The sequence below is a fragment of the Solanum lycopersicum genome, chromosome 7 (assembly GCF_036512215.1).
Source record: "Solanum lycopersicum chromosome 7, SLM_r2.1".
Taxonomy (NCBI): domain Eukaryota; kingdom Viridiplantae; phylum Streptophyta; class Magnoliopsida; order Solanales; family Solanaceae; genus Solanum; species Solanum lycopersicum.
In genome coordinates, this window is record NC_090806.1 from 43193317 (window position 1) to 43206298 (window position 12982).

The window sequence follows — 12982 nt, forward strand, 5'->3', positions numbered from 1 at the left end:
ATGAACCCTCCTACATTCTATGGGTCTAATGTTAATGAAGACCCCCAAGAATTCATCTATGAGTTCTACAAGATACTATATGCTATGGGGGTGTCTTCAAGTGAGAAGGTCGAATTGTCCACATACCAACTCAAGTATGTGGCTCAAACTTAGTATGTGCAATGGAGGGATATTAGGCCATTGAGGGTTGGTCTGATGACTTGGAAGATCTTTAAGGCGGCTTTTCTAGATCGGTTCTTCCCTAGGGAGATGAGGGCGGAGAAAGTGATGAAGTTTATCAATCTTTGCCAAGGAGGAAAGAGTGTCCATGAGTACTCTTTGGAATTCATTAAGTTGTCCAAATATGCTCCTTATTTGGTGTCATATCCTAGATACCAAATGAGCCATTTCATGACGGGGGTGTCGGAAGACTTACAAGAGGAGTGCTAATCGGCCATGCTACATGACAACATGAACATTTCCCGTCTTATGGTGTATGCAAGAAGGGTTGAGGAGGCAAGGTTTAAGCAAAAAATTAGAGATGCTAAGAGAGCAAGGTCATTTGATGGAGGTTCTTCAAAGAATAGGCTTGAGATACAAGACAAGCCTAGATTTAAGAAGCGGGATTCTAATCAAGTCCCTTCCAGATTCCCAAGAGCTAGTGGTGATAGGGTGCCCAACCCTAAATTAAAGAAGGGAAAAGGTACTAACTCACCAAATGAGAAGACAACTTGTGGAAAATGTTGTAAAAAGCACTATGGTGATTGCCTTAAGGGGACGGATAATTGCTTTGATTGTGGCAAAAGTGGTCACAAGATGAGAGATTGTCCAAACTTTAAGAGTCAAGACAAGGGTAGTGTCCAAGCTCAAGCAAGTGGTTCTAGTGATGCTCCAAAGAAGAACCGCTTCTATGCTCTCCGCTCTAGGGGTGAGCAAGAGACCTCTCCCGATGTGGTGACCGGTATGTTGAAAGTTTTCTCTCTTGATGTATATGCCATACTTTATCCCGACACTACTTTATTATTTCTTACACCTCTAGTAGCTAAAAAGTTTGAAATTTTACTCGATATTTTGCATGAACCTTTTATAAAGTCTACTCCGGTTAGTGAGTTGGTTGTTGCAAAAAGGGTGTATAGAAATTGTCCTATAATGTTTCCCAATAGAGTTTCTTATGTTGATCTAGTACAACTCGATATGCTTGATTTTGATATTATATTGGGTATGGATTGGTTGCATGCATGTTTTGCATCCATTGATTGTAGGAAAAGAGTGGTGAGGTTTAACTTCCCAAATGAACCGATTGTTGAGTGGAAGGGGGAAATTCTATTTCTAGAGATTGTATTATTTCTAATCTAAAAGCATGCAAAATGATCTCAAAAGGTTGTCTATATCATATAGTAAGAGTCTAAGATCTAGAATCCGAAGTTCCTCCCTTTGAGTCGTACCCGTAGTAAGTGAGTTTTCGGAGGTCTTCCCTAATGACCTTGCTAGTATTCCTCCCGAAAGGGAAATTGACTTTGGCATTGATTTTCTACCAGATTCAAATCTCATATCAATTCTTCCGTATCGGATGGATCCGACCGAGTTGAAAGAGTTGAAGACTTAACTCAAGGATTTACTAGATAAGGTTTAATAAGTCCTAGTATTTCACCGTGGGGTGCTCTGGTTTTGTTTGTGAAAAAGAAAGATGGGTCCTTGAGAATGTGTATTGATTACCGCCAACTCAACAAGGTTATCATTAAGAATAAGTACCCTCTCCCTCGGATTGGTGACTTATTTGACCAAGGGGCGAGTTACTTTTCAAAGATAGACTTGAGGTCGGGGTATCATCAAATTAGGGTGAGAGGAAGGATATACCAAAGACGGCTTTTCGGACTAGGTATGGGCAATATGAGTTCTTGGTCATGTCTTTCAGTCTCACTAATACTCCGACGACATTTATGGACCTAATGAATAGAGTATTTCAAAATTACCGGATTCATTTGTTATTGTCTTCATTGACGATATCTTGGTATATTCGAAGAATGAGGATGATCATATGGGTCATTTGAGGGTAGTATTGCAAACCCTTAGAGAACATCAATTTATGCCAAATATAGCAAGTGTGAGTTTTGGTTGAGGTCGGTGACATTTCTTGGTCACATCATCTCTAGTGAGGGAGTTGAGGTAGATCCAAGGAAAACGAAAGTGGTGAAAAAATGGCCTAGACCATTGATTCCGATTGACATTAGGAGTTTCTTGGGTCTAGTGGGTTATTATCGGAGGTTCGTGGATGGTTTCGCGTCCATTGCGTCTCCTTTGACTACTTTGACTCAAAAGAGTAAGAAGTTTGAGTAGTCGGATGCCTGTGAGAAAAGTTTCCAATTGTTGAAAGATAGGCTTACTTTCGCTCCGATGTTGACCTTACCGCAGGGCACAAAGGGTTTTGTAGTGTATTGTGACGCATCTCGTGTGGGTTTGAGGTGTGTGCTTATGCAACACGGAAAAGTGATGTCCTATGCCTCTAGGAAACTAAAGGTACATGAGAGAAACTATCCTACTTATGACCTTGAATTAGTGGTCATAGTGTTTGCTTTGAAAATTTGGAGGCATTGCTTGTATGGGGTTCATATTGATGTTTTTACTGATCATAAGAGTCACCAATATGTGTTTACCCAAAATGAGTTGAATCTCCGACAAAGAAGGTGGCTAGAGTTGTTGAAAGATTATGATATGAGTGTCCTTTATCACCCAGACAAGGCTAATGTAGTTGCAGATGCCCTAAGTTATATGACTATGGGTAGTGTATCCCATCTTGACGAAGACAAAAAGGACCTAGCAAGGGAAGTACATAGGTTGGCGAGGTTGGGGGTGAGGTTTGAGAGTTCTCCGGATGGGGGTGCTATAGTTCATCATAACTTCGAGTCATATTTAGTGGTTGAGGTGAATTCCAAACAACACCTTGATTTAGCCTTAATGGAGTTAAAATAATAGGTTCTCGGCAAGTTGAATGAATCATTCTCCTTGTGAGGGATGGTGTGTTAAGGTACCAAGGGAGATTATGTGTTCCCGATGTAGATGGGTTGAGGGATCAGATCCTAGAAGAAGCACATGGGTCCCGCTACTCAATTCATCCGGGATCGACAAAAATGTACCATGACCTAAGGGAGATATTTGGTGGGAAGGTCTAAAAAGGGACAGCAGAGTTTGTCGCTAAGTGTCCAAATTGCCAACAAGTCAAGGCCAAACACCTAAAGTCGGGTGGTTTACTAGAGGAGATCTAAATTCCTACTTGGAAGTGGGAAGAAATCAATATGTATTTTGTAGTAGGTTTACCTCAGACTCAAAAGTCATATGATTCCATATGGGTTGTTGTGGATCGATTGACTAAGTCCGCTCGCTTTATCCCGTCTAGTCTTCATATTTGGCGAATGATTATGCAAGAATCTTCCTAGATGAGATTGTGTGACACCATGTCATTCCGTTATCCATCATATCGGGTCGGGGCGTACAATTCACATCTGGATTTTAGAGTTCGTTCCAAAAAGGGTTAGGTACTACGGTGAAGTTGAGCACCGCTTTTCATCCCTAAATGGATGGTCAATTGGAGCGTACGATACAAACCCTTGAAGATATGCTTAGGGCGTGCATCATTAATTTTAAAGGGGGTTGGGATAGACATTTGCCTTTGGTGGAGTTTGCCTACAATAGTAGTTTTCATTCATCCATTTCCATGGCTCCCTATGAAGCCTTGTACGGTAGGAGGAGTAGGTCTCCGATTGGATGGTTTGAAGTGGGTGAGCCATCTATTCTTGGTCCCGAGTTGATTTATAAGACTTTGGAAAAGGTTCATATCATAAGGAACCGGTTGCAAACGGCCTATAGTTGGCAAAAGTCTTATGCCAATCATAGGATAAGGTATTTGGAGTTTGAAGAAGGTGATATGGTGTATTTGAAAATTTCACCAATGAAAGGGGTGTTTAGATTTGGAAATAAAGGGAAATTGAGTCCTCGCTATATGGGTCCTTATGAAATCTTGCAAAGGGTTGGTAAGGTTGCCTATGAATTGAAACTTCCTAGTGAATTGGCTTCGATTCATCTGGTTAATCATGTTTCCATGTTGAAAAAGTGTATCGGTGATCCCCAGTCCATTCTTCCTATTGAGGTTCTTGGTGTCAAGGATAACCTCTATTATGAAAAAAATCTGGTTCAAATTATTGATATGTAAGTCAAGAAGTTGAGGAATAAAGAAGTGGTTTCCGTAAAGGTGTTATGGAAAAATCATCTAGTTGAGGGTGCAACGTGGGAGGCCGAGGCCGGCATAATGTCCCGTTACCCTCATCTTTTTGAGAATTAAGGTTAGTCATTCCTTTTAATAATATAAATATGACTAAAAAATTGTAGTTTCTTGATTTTTTGGGTGAAATTTTGCACATTATGCATTTTCAATTAAGTTACTGTAGTATTTCTCTTAAAAACTTGAAATTTTGCTTTTTGCTTGTTTTGAGTTATGATGTGCATTTTGATATGGTGAGTCTTTATAAATAATAGGTAGCATGTTGTTAAGTTGAACCTTGTGCTAATTGGCTCATGTAATGTATGTTGAGTTCATAAGTGTTGTGAGAATGCAATGCCTCATTATGAAGTGTTTTGAGACTTATGTGTGGTAATATGAGTTTTCATGTTTGCGTTGTTGAAATGACATGATTTATGTTGATTTGATATTGTTGATTTGTTAGGCTTCTAGTCTTGAGTCTATTCCTTCCTTTAAAAGAATTTTAGTGTCATTCGGGGATGAATGTTCCTAAGGGGGGGGGGATAATATAACACCTTGAAAATCCAAGACACATTGTAAAGCCTAACATAGGTGTCATAAAGTCTAAGCACTGTTTCTAAGTCCATTTTTAATGAATATAGGTCATTTAGGAGGTTTAAGATCCAAAACTTCCAAAAACATCCATGACGTTCGGGAAGTTGGTTCAAAGGGATGTTAGTGTGCCTTAGACTATTTGACTAACTTTTAGAAGTCAGAAATGTACTAAAATTGGTGGAAAGTTAGCTAATAGGTGTTTGAGTTGTTTCATGGTTGAAATGTCCGAGTACGACTTCCCGAGGACAACCAAGGGCCCTTGAGTAGGACTACTGTAGTTTGATGCAACACTACCTGGCAGTGTGCATCGACGAGACAGAAGACGGACCGTGTGTGTATCAACGGGCGTCGATGCCACTGTTGTCCCACAGTTAATCCGTTGGAGAAGGTCTCTTCACCTGCACAGCCTCTGAAATCATCGATGGAGTGAAGAGGTGCAGGTTACGGTCCATGTGTGTATCGACGAGACGTCGATACCACCGTCGTCCCACACCTAGACAATTTGGAGGAAGCCCTCGCCTGCACAGTGTTTGACCAAGATGATGGAGTATAGGACGGAGGGGGGGCTGTTTGTCGACTCACAGATGGCTCGTTGTTCGGGATCTCGTCTGTGAGGGTCGAGTTTCATTGCCAAATTTTAAATTATTTCATTTAATTAGTTAGGGGGTTAGGTGGTTTAATTAGGAGTTAAAGGAGTTAATTAAGTTGATTAAGACCCTTTATAAATACACCCAACCCACATTAGTCTAACACAACTCTGAAATAAATTCTCTTCCTTCTTTCTTATTAAAGACTAGCAAGGATTAGGGTTTGGGGGATAGAATGGGACGAATTCACCATAAAATTATTGACAAAACATTAAGCTATGGGTTCTATTCACCTTTGAGACTCTTTCCTCAAAGGGTTCCTTCAAAATAGATTTCAAAAAGTTGAGTTTTCTTATAGGTTTCATTCAATTACAAAGTTGAAGTTATGGATTGACTTGTTAATGAATTCTTAGGGTTATATTGAGTATAGTAACATGTAATTCAACTTTTTTATGGTAATTGTTGATGGTTTGGTCTAAATTGAAGAATATGCTCATCTATCCCTAACCCTAGGTAGTGATCTTGACTTATATTGTACTGTTATCATTCAATTGAGTTGGTTGTTGATTAGATTACTATCCCATGGTGTTATTATAATTAAATTAAGATGAATTATAGGCCTATCATGCTAGTCCTAGAGATGTGATTTAGGTTATGAATTATAATGTGAAATTAACCTATGTATCTTGTCTCAAGTTGTGATCTAAGGATAAATTGTGTTATAGAGATGAAATTGACCTTGTTATACTATTGATTATCATTGTGTGATGATGTTACTCCCCAAGTTGGGTTGATTTAGGGGTTGATGGTAAGACCTTGATTATAGACTATGAGGAAGACTTGGTAAGTCTTAGAATCTCTATCTTTACATCCAATTCTGATTAAAGGTTGTTAAGTCATGATATTACATTGGAGTATGCCTTACACTAGGATTATAGGGTGGTATGATGTTGAATTGAAGTGTCTTGACTATGTTGTAAGGTTGATTAAGATGTATGTGATATAAGGATGGTGAAAACTATCAAAATGCCTTAATATGCTATGAAAAATGCTAATGTGTTAACCTCACTTATATGAATTGTGATGAAAGGACTTATACTCATACAATTCTCATTGAGATATTGATGATGATGATTATACAAGGGGTAGACCCTATGGCTTAAACTAAGCTATGATTGATAATTAAAGTCTTAAAGACATTTCAAAAAGGGACTCTACCTTAGCACCGAGCGAACTATATTGAGGAGTGTCCCTTCCCACATAGAGAAGGTAGGAATACTACATTACTCTTGAGATTGGAGACTATAATGAATGGCGCATAAAGAGGGTCCCAACTATATCTCCTAGTTCTTCAACTATGTTGCCCCCCATAGGAATACTAGCTATTGGATTCACGTAGTTGCTATGTTTCATGTTTTGGTACAACCTTGGAAAGTAGTCCGCCTTCTTTCAGTGTAGGGTTTTATGACACCGGATTCCACACTAGCTCACGTTGTCTATGTCGGTTAGGGCAAGATGTTCCCAAAAGGTAAAACGACTTAAAGGACTTGAATTCTAACTTGAATAACCTAAGGGGTCTAGCTTAGTCTAGGTAGGGTTATGGGACTCTACCTAAATATTGCACTAGTTAGCTTTTAAAGGAGTCTTAAGAGGAGGTTCATATATATGATTATGTTATGATAATATATGATGTATATATGATGAACATGGAACATTGTTGATATTATATGTTGAGTAATTCATTAATGAATATGCCTTGGGTTATAATGTTAATATATGATGAAATGTAAACCTAAATTTCATGATATGTAAAGTTGGACATTGGTCATGCTTTCTTGTTGAAATACTTGATTGAGTAAGGTTATGGGGCTTTGCTTGGTCATTGCACTTGTTGACTTGATAAGGACTTGTAAGTAGTTGTCTTGCTTATTATGATATGTTTACCTCTTATTCATTCTTATGATATTATTCCTTGATGTTAGGGTTGTAGTAAATCATGTTTTAAAGTATGTTGGGATAAATTATTAATTATTGAGATAGTAAGCATGTTTGGTTTATTGATATGACTTACTTGACTTTCCTTTAAGTCCTTAAAGGGGTAAAATGACATGTTTTGATAAAAAGTCCTTTGTATCATGTTTTGCTTGTGTATGTGCATAAGATCTCATACTTAGTACATGTGGAGTACTAACCCCATATTCTTCCCTTTTCCCAGATCGTTGAAGAGTTTAGAAGGCGACATTGTTGAAGGCTTGGGTTCTTCCTTTCATCCAAGTGGGGTAGGTCCTCAACTTTCAAGGGAAATGTCATACTCTAGCTTACGGATTCTGCTATGAGCATATTGACTCTTTTATTCCTTTTATTTTAATGGAATATGACTTATACATGGTCTAATTGAATTGATGTAAGGGCTATGCGCATATTGTGATATTCATTTAGATTGTATGAGATAATACAATCATTGAGAATAATTCTATATTTTTATATATGTATGTGCAATAAAAGTAGAAGGTTATGTAACCTTCCTATAAGAAGGGTCTATGTATACTCGATATGAATATATATTATGTTTATTTAGAGGTCTATAATGAAAGTTTTAATTTTTTTCGCATTTTCAACCTATGAATGTAATGACATGAAACTAAGAGGCTAGTCTTAGTCCTTGAAAAGGACGGTGACACCGGTTACGTCTAGGGGGTAAACCCGGTTGTGACAGTTTAAATTCCCAGGCATAGGAGAAAGGATCATAACGAACCTGACACAAATTTGACGAAGCCCATCTACAGGGGGAACGACGGTCCGTTATTTGGATTACTGGTAGTCGTACATGATCTTCCCAACAGGGCTTCACTAAAATGAGCATAACCTGTTACTCGGACATAAGATAATAGCAAACTCGGTGGTGTTTGGAAGATGATTCAATTATATTTAATTTATAAGTTATGAGCCACCTAATTCATTTTATGATAAAAGATATGACCATTTGAAATTAATACAACAACCAATTCCCTTCAATTGGTTGTTAACCCTCACTAACGGTCAAACTTACGATTTGTAAGTCCAACCACGGATCATCCTGATCGACCGTGGGTGGGGTTAAAGACCATAAATATTTGGTGCCCAACGATGGTTCTTACACCAGAATATAAAAAGATGCACTTTTTTCTATTTTCTCAAATTCGAGGTGTTGCCGATAAATTCAAACTCATAAGAAGAAAAAATGATATTGTGACATCATATTGATAATTGGTATACCATCAACATTACTTGTGTTAAAACTTGTGATAACCTTGGAGATTCATAAACTAAGACCTTAGAAAGATAAGTGTCACGAACTTAGAGTGTCACTAAAGCTCCGTGTGGCACTTGATAATTAACTCACTAATATTTCAAGATCTTGTAAGCTTAAGTAAGCTCTTTGAAACTAAGAACGCTGAGAGAAAATTAGGAAAGACTTAGAAAGCTTTTGGAAGAAGACTTTGTATTGCTTGTGGAATACTTACACTTTGTTAAATGATTTACTAATCTAAATGTAAATAATATTTACTTTGCAAATGCCTATAATATTTACCCTTTAGTCCTATTCCAGAATTCTCTACACGTTTTAAAGAATTCTAAACCTTTATAAGATATGCTCTAAGGAATTCTAGAGTCTTCCACTAAGCTCTCTCAATAACTCTAGATTCTTCCCAGTGTTTTGGACGGCGAAAGGCGACAAAAGGTGACAAGGGCATGCCTCGCCACGCGACAAGGCGAGCGGCGAGGCGCTTGCCTTTTTGAATAAAGGCGCCAATTAATACCAAATATTAAAAATATTTAATTGCATATTTTATCCAAAATCTTAATAGTAATAACACATATTAGCAAATATTCAATTCAAAAACCAATAGTAGATACTAAAAAGTCTAAAACTTTAAAGACCAAATAATTCAAAATACAATAAACTAAAACGTTACAAGTCTATTCTTCTTCAAAACTATCCAACTCTTGAAGATCAAAATCCTCTACATCATTATATTGCTCTTCATTTTCTTCCTCCACGTATTCCTCATCAATTAGTGTTTGATTCCTACTTGAAGATGAACTTGTAGATGTACTTTCTAGTCCTTTGCCCTTGTCAAGTGCTCTTGATCTTGAAGAAAGTCCCCTAAGATAATAGATATTCTCATCCGCTCCAATTGTCGTAGCAACACTACCCAAGTAAGATCGTCATCCTCATGTACTAGTTCATCATCTTGATCTTTGGGGCATCCAACTAACCATTCATTTGAATCATCATTGGTATCCAAGCGAATTGGATCAATAAGATCATGAGCATCATAATGACGTTTCAATGTTCTATTGTACTTATTGTACACTAGATCATTGAGACGCGATAGTGTTATCCTATTCCTCTTTTTGGAATGAATCTGTGCATAAGTTATTGATATTAGCTAATAGATATTGATAATAATATAATATGGAAATTAGGATATAAAGTTTTTACTTACATGTTCAAACACACTCCAATTTCGCTTACATCCGGATGAGCTACAAGTTAGGCTTAATACTTTCATGGCAAACTTTTGCAAGTTTGGTGTTTCACTACCAAATAGTGACCACCATTCAACTATAATAAAATAAATTTAAAGGTTATTGACTATAAATAAGTCAAATAATTTAAGTAAGAATGTAAGCTCAACCCACTTACCCCGTGACCTTGTGTTTTTAGCTCTTTTAGCTGGACCACAACCAAATAGTCCATCTGCCATTTTGTACCTAGGAAGCTCAGCGACTAGTGAATCTTGTATTGTTGTATCATGGACCAACTTCTCAACACATGCATAATACTCGGTCCACAAAGTATGTGCTATAGTTCTATCTTCTTGAGCTTTATAATATAATCCTGGGTTCAAGACATGTCCTACAGCATGCAATGGCCGATGGAGTTGTTCTGACCACCTTGCATCAATAATTTGAAACACTTTCTCATATTGCTTCTTAACTCCATGAAAACCATGTGAAATATCTTCTTTGGCTCTATCCATTGCTTCATAAATATAATATTGGTGGTTTTTCTCCCCATCCACCAAATGAAGCACTTTAGTCAAAGGTCCACAAATTGTAAGTGCTCGAATAACATCATTCCAAAAGTGGACAGAAATAATAAGATTGACAACTTCTTTCTTCGAAGTTCCCTTTGCAAATTTACTTGAATTCCATTCGGTTGAGAGGACTAAAGTTCTCAAGTTTTTCTTTGTATGTACATAACTCTCAAATTTAAGAATGTCATTGCAAATCTTGTCTTGGTTGGTTTCACCAAATTTCTTTGTTTGGTGAATTTTCTCATCAAGTTTAACAACAATGGCCTTTGACTAATGTAAGAATGGATTCTAATGGCCTTCTTAAAAATTGTTACAGAAAGATTAGATTATATTAATTAGTAGCTAATGAATTATTGACTATAAAAAGTTAAATGATAGGTTGATATGAGAGTGATATTACCGGAAGCATATGGCTTAAGTTTAAATATGTCACCAAATATCAAGTTGATGCAATGAGCGGCACATGGAGTCCAATAAATGTGTGGGTACACACCCTTCATCCTACTTCCCGCCTCAACATTCTCACTACCATTATCGGTGACAACTTGTACAATATTTTCCGGCCCAATTCTTTCAATAGTGTTTTCAAATAACTTGTACATTTTGGTGGAATCGGTAGATTCATTGCTAGCATCAACAGAACCAAGAAATACACTACCCATTGGAGAATCACCAAAATATTGATGATCATTTTTCCATTTCGTGTCGTCCATTTGTCCATCATAATGGAACATCCAAATTTTGTCCATTGCATTTTATGCTCATCAACAATTTTTTTCTACTTTCTCCACCTCTTTTTTTAGGTGAGTGACTCTAACTTCATGGAATGTAGGAGGCTTCATTCCGGGGCCATGTTGTCCTACCGCCTCAATTAATTTATCAAATGATTTGTGATTGACGCAATTAAAAGGGAGCCACGCATTATACATCCAAATTGCAAAAGCACTTACCGCACGCTCTCTTAGTATTTTCTTTGTTTCATCAATTCCTCCTCTTTTTTCAAAGCCTCCTTTTTGTGTTGGTTTCTATGAAAAATAGAGATTCAAAGGGCCTTTCGTCACATTCCCTGCGGTGGATGATGCACCTCCACTAGAACTAGAAGATATCTTTTGAGTTTTGGAGGGAGGCATCATTTCCTCATAATCATCCATTTGATCAAGATCATCAATATCAATATATTCTTCCGGCTGCCTTACTTTGAATTTGGGATTATTAGCGATCTTGTTTTGCATATTAGCCCTTATTTCTTCTCTAATCTCTGATGGACAAGCGGTATATTGTTTAACATTCTTGAAATCACCAACTAAATGTTGTTTGTGTCGAGTTATTCCACCATTAAAAGTACTCCCACAAAAGTAACAATTAACTGAATCTTTCGTCGCTCCTTGAGTGCCATAATTCCATCCAATGTCCCTCTTTTTTCTAGCATCCGCCATTGGTTATTCAATTCAATCAATTCACTGTTTAGGAATAAATAATTAGGAAACTAGAAAGAATTTTTTAAAAAAAAAAATTATTGGCAGTCAATAGTCAATAAAAGAAAAAAAAAGCAGTCATTAATCATCACTGATGAGTCTAATGACTAGAAGGAAAATACATTAACTGAAAAAAAATTGAAGAAGAAGAACAGAAAAAAAGAGGTATACGATATACCTCAGGTCTGCAACAGAGAGCAGCAGGTAGCACTGCAGCAGCAAGCCAGCAACTCGCAAGTCGAAGCAGCAGAGAGTCGCGAGGGGAGACGAGGGTCGCGAGGGAGAAGAGAGCGAGGGAGAAGAGAGTCGCGACTCGCGAGGGAGAAGACAGCGAGGGAGAAGAGAGCGAGGGAGAAGAGTGCGAGGGAGAAGACAGCGACAAGAAGACAGCAGCAGCAGATTTAAAAATTATTTTTAAAAAAAGCCTTAATTTTGACTAATATTGTTAAGTCAAATATTTTTTTTAAAAAATTTAAATAAAAAGGCGGCGCCTTTTCTGTCGCCATTACCTCGCCATATGTCGCCATACATCGCCATTTTGATCTCGCCTCGCCTCGCCTCAGTGATGAAAGGCGATGAGGAGCTCGCCTTTCATATCACCGATTCTTCCTTCTTTATTATGTTAAATTTGAAGGACAAAGTGGCTAGTTATGACATAAAAGTCTAAAGAACATCAAGGGGATAAAAATTGAAGTCCAAATTACTAAGTCATATATGAGGAAACTCTACCTTGTATCTCGTATGAGTGGGGTGTTAAATTATAGGAGCATCCACGACAAATTTCACCTACATGAATATGAAAGTAATCCATTTTATATGCGAATTAGCTTATTTTTAAAAAAAACACTTATGAAAACTGAGATAGCACAAGGTAGTAATATGTTGACTATCAAAGCTTATATCAACACGTTGATTGTTTTATGTAAGAAATGATAATTTATTTCCATTAAGCATTCATAGTTCAAGTTTGAGACCATTACTAACTCTGGAGTAAAGGTTATTGTTTTA

At 37.3% G+C, this 12982-nt stretch overlaps 2 protein-coding genes across 2 annotated transcripts; one reads left to right on the forward strand and one right to left on the reverse strand.

The window, feature by feature from the left end:
• The first annotated feature begins 435 nt into the window (after window positions 1-435).
• LOC138337442 (uncharacterized) lies at window positions 436-9195 on the forward strand. Its single transcript, XM_069287353.1, has 2 exons — window positions 436-940; window positions 9098-9195. Exons 1-2 carry the CDS (start codon window positions 436-438, stop codon window positions 9193-9195), a joined length of 603 nt encoding a protein of 200 aa, XP_069143454.1.
• Window positions 9196-9375: 180 nt separating this feature from the next.
• Window positions 9376-11248, reverse strand: LOC104648367 (uncharacterized). Its single transcript, XM_010325286.1, has 5 exons — window positions 10900-11248; window positions 10106-10495; window positions 9906-10024; window positions 9676-9824; window positions 9376-9562 (listed from the first exon to the last, which is right to left on the reverse strand). Exons 1-5 carry the CDS (start codon window positions 11246-11248, stop codon window positions 9376-9378), a joined length of 1194 nt encoding a protein of 397 aa, XP_010323588.1.
• Between the last annotated feature and the right edge of the window lie 1734 nt (window positions 11249-12982).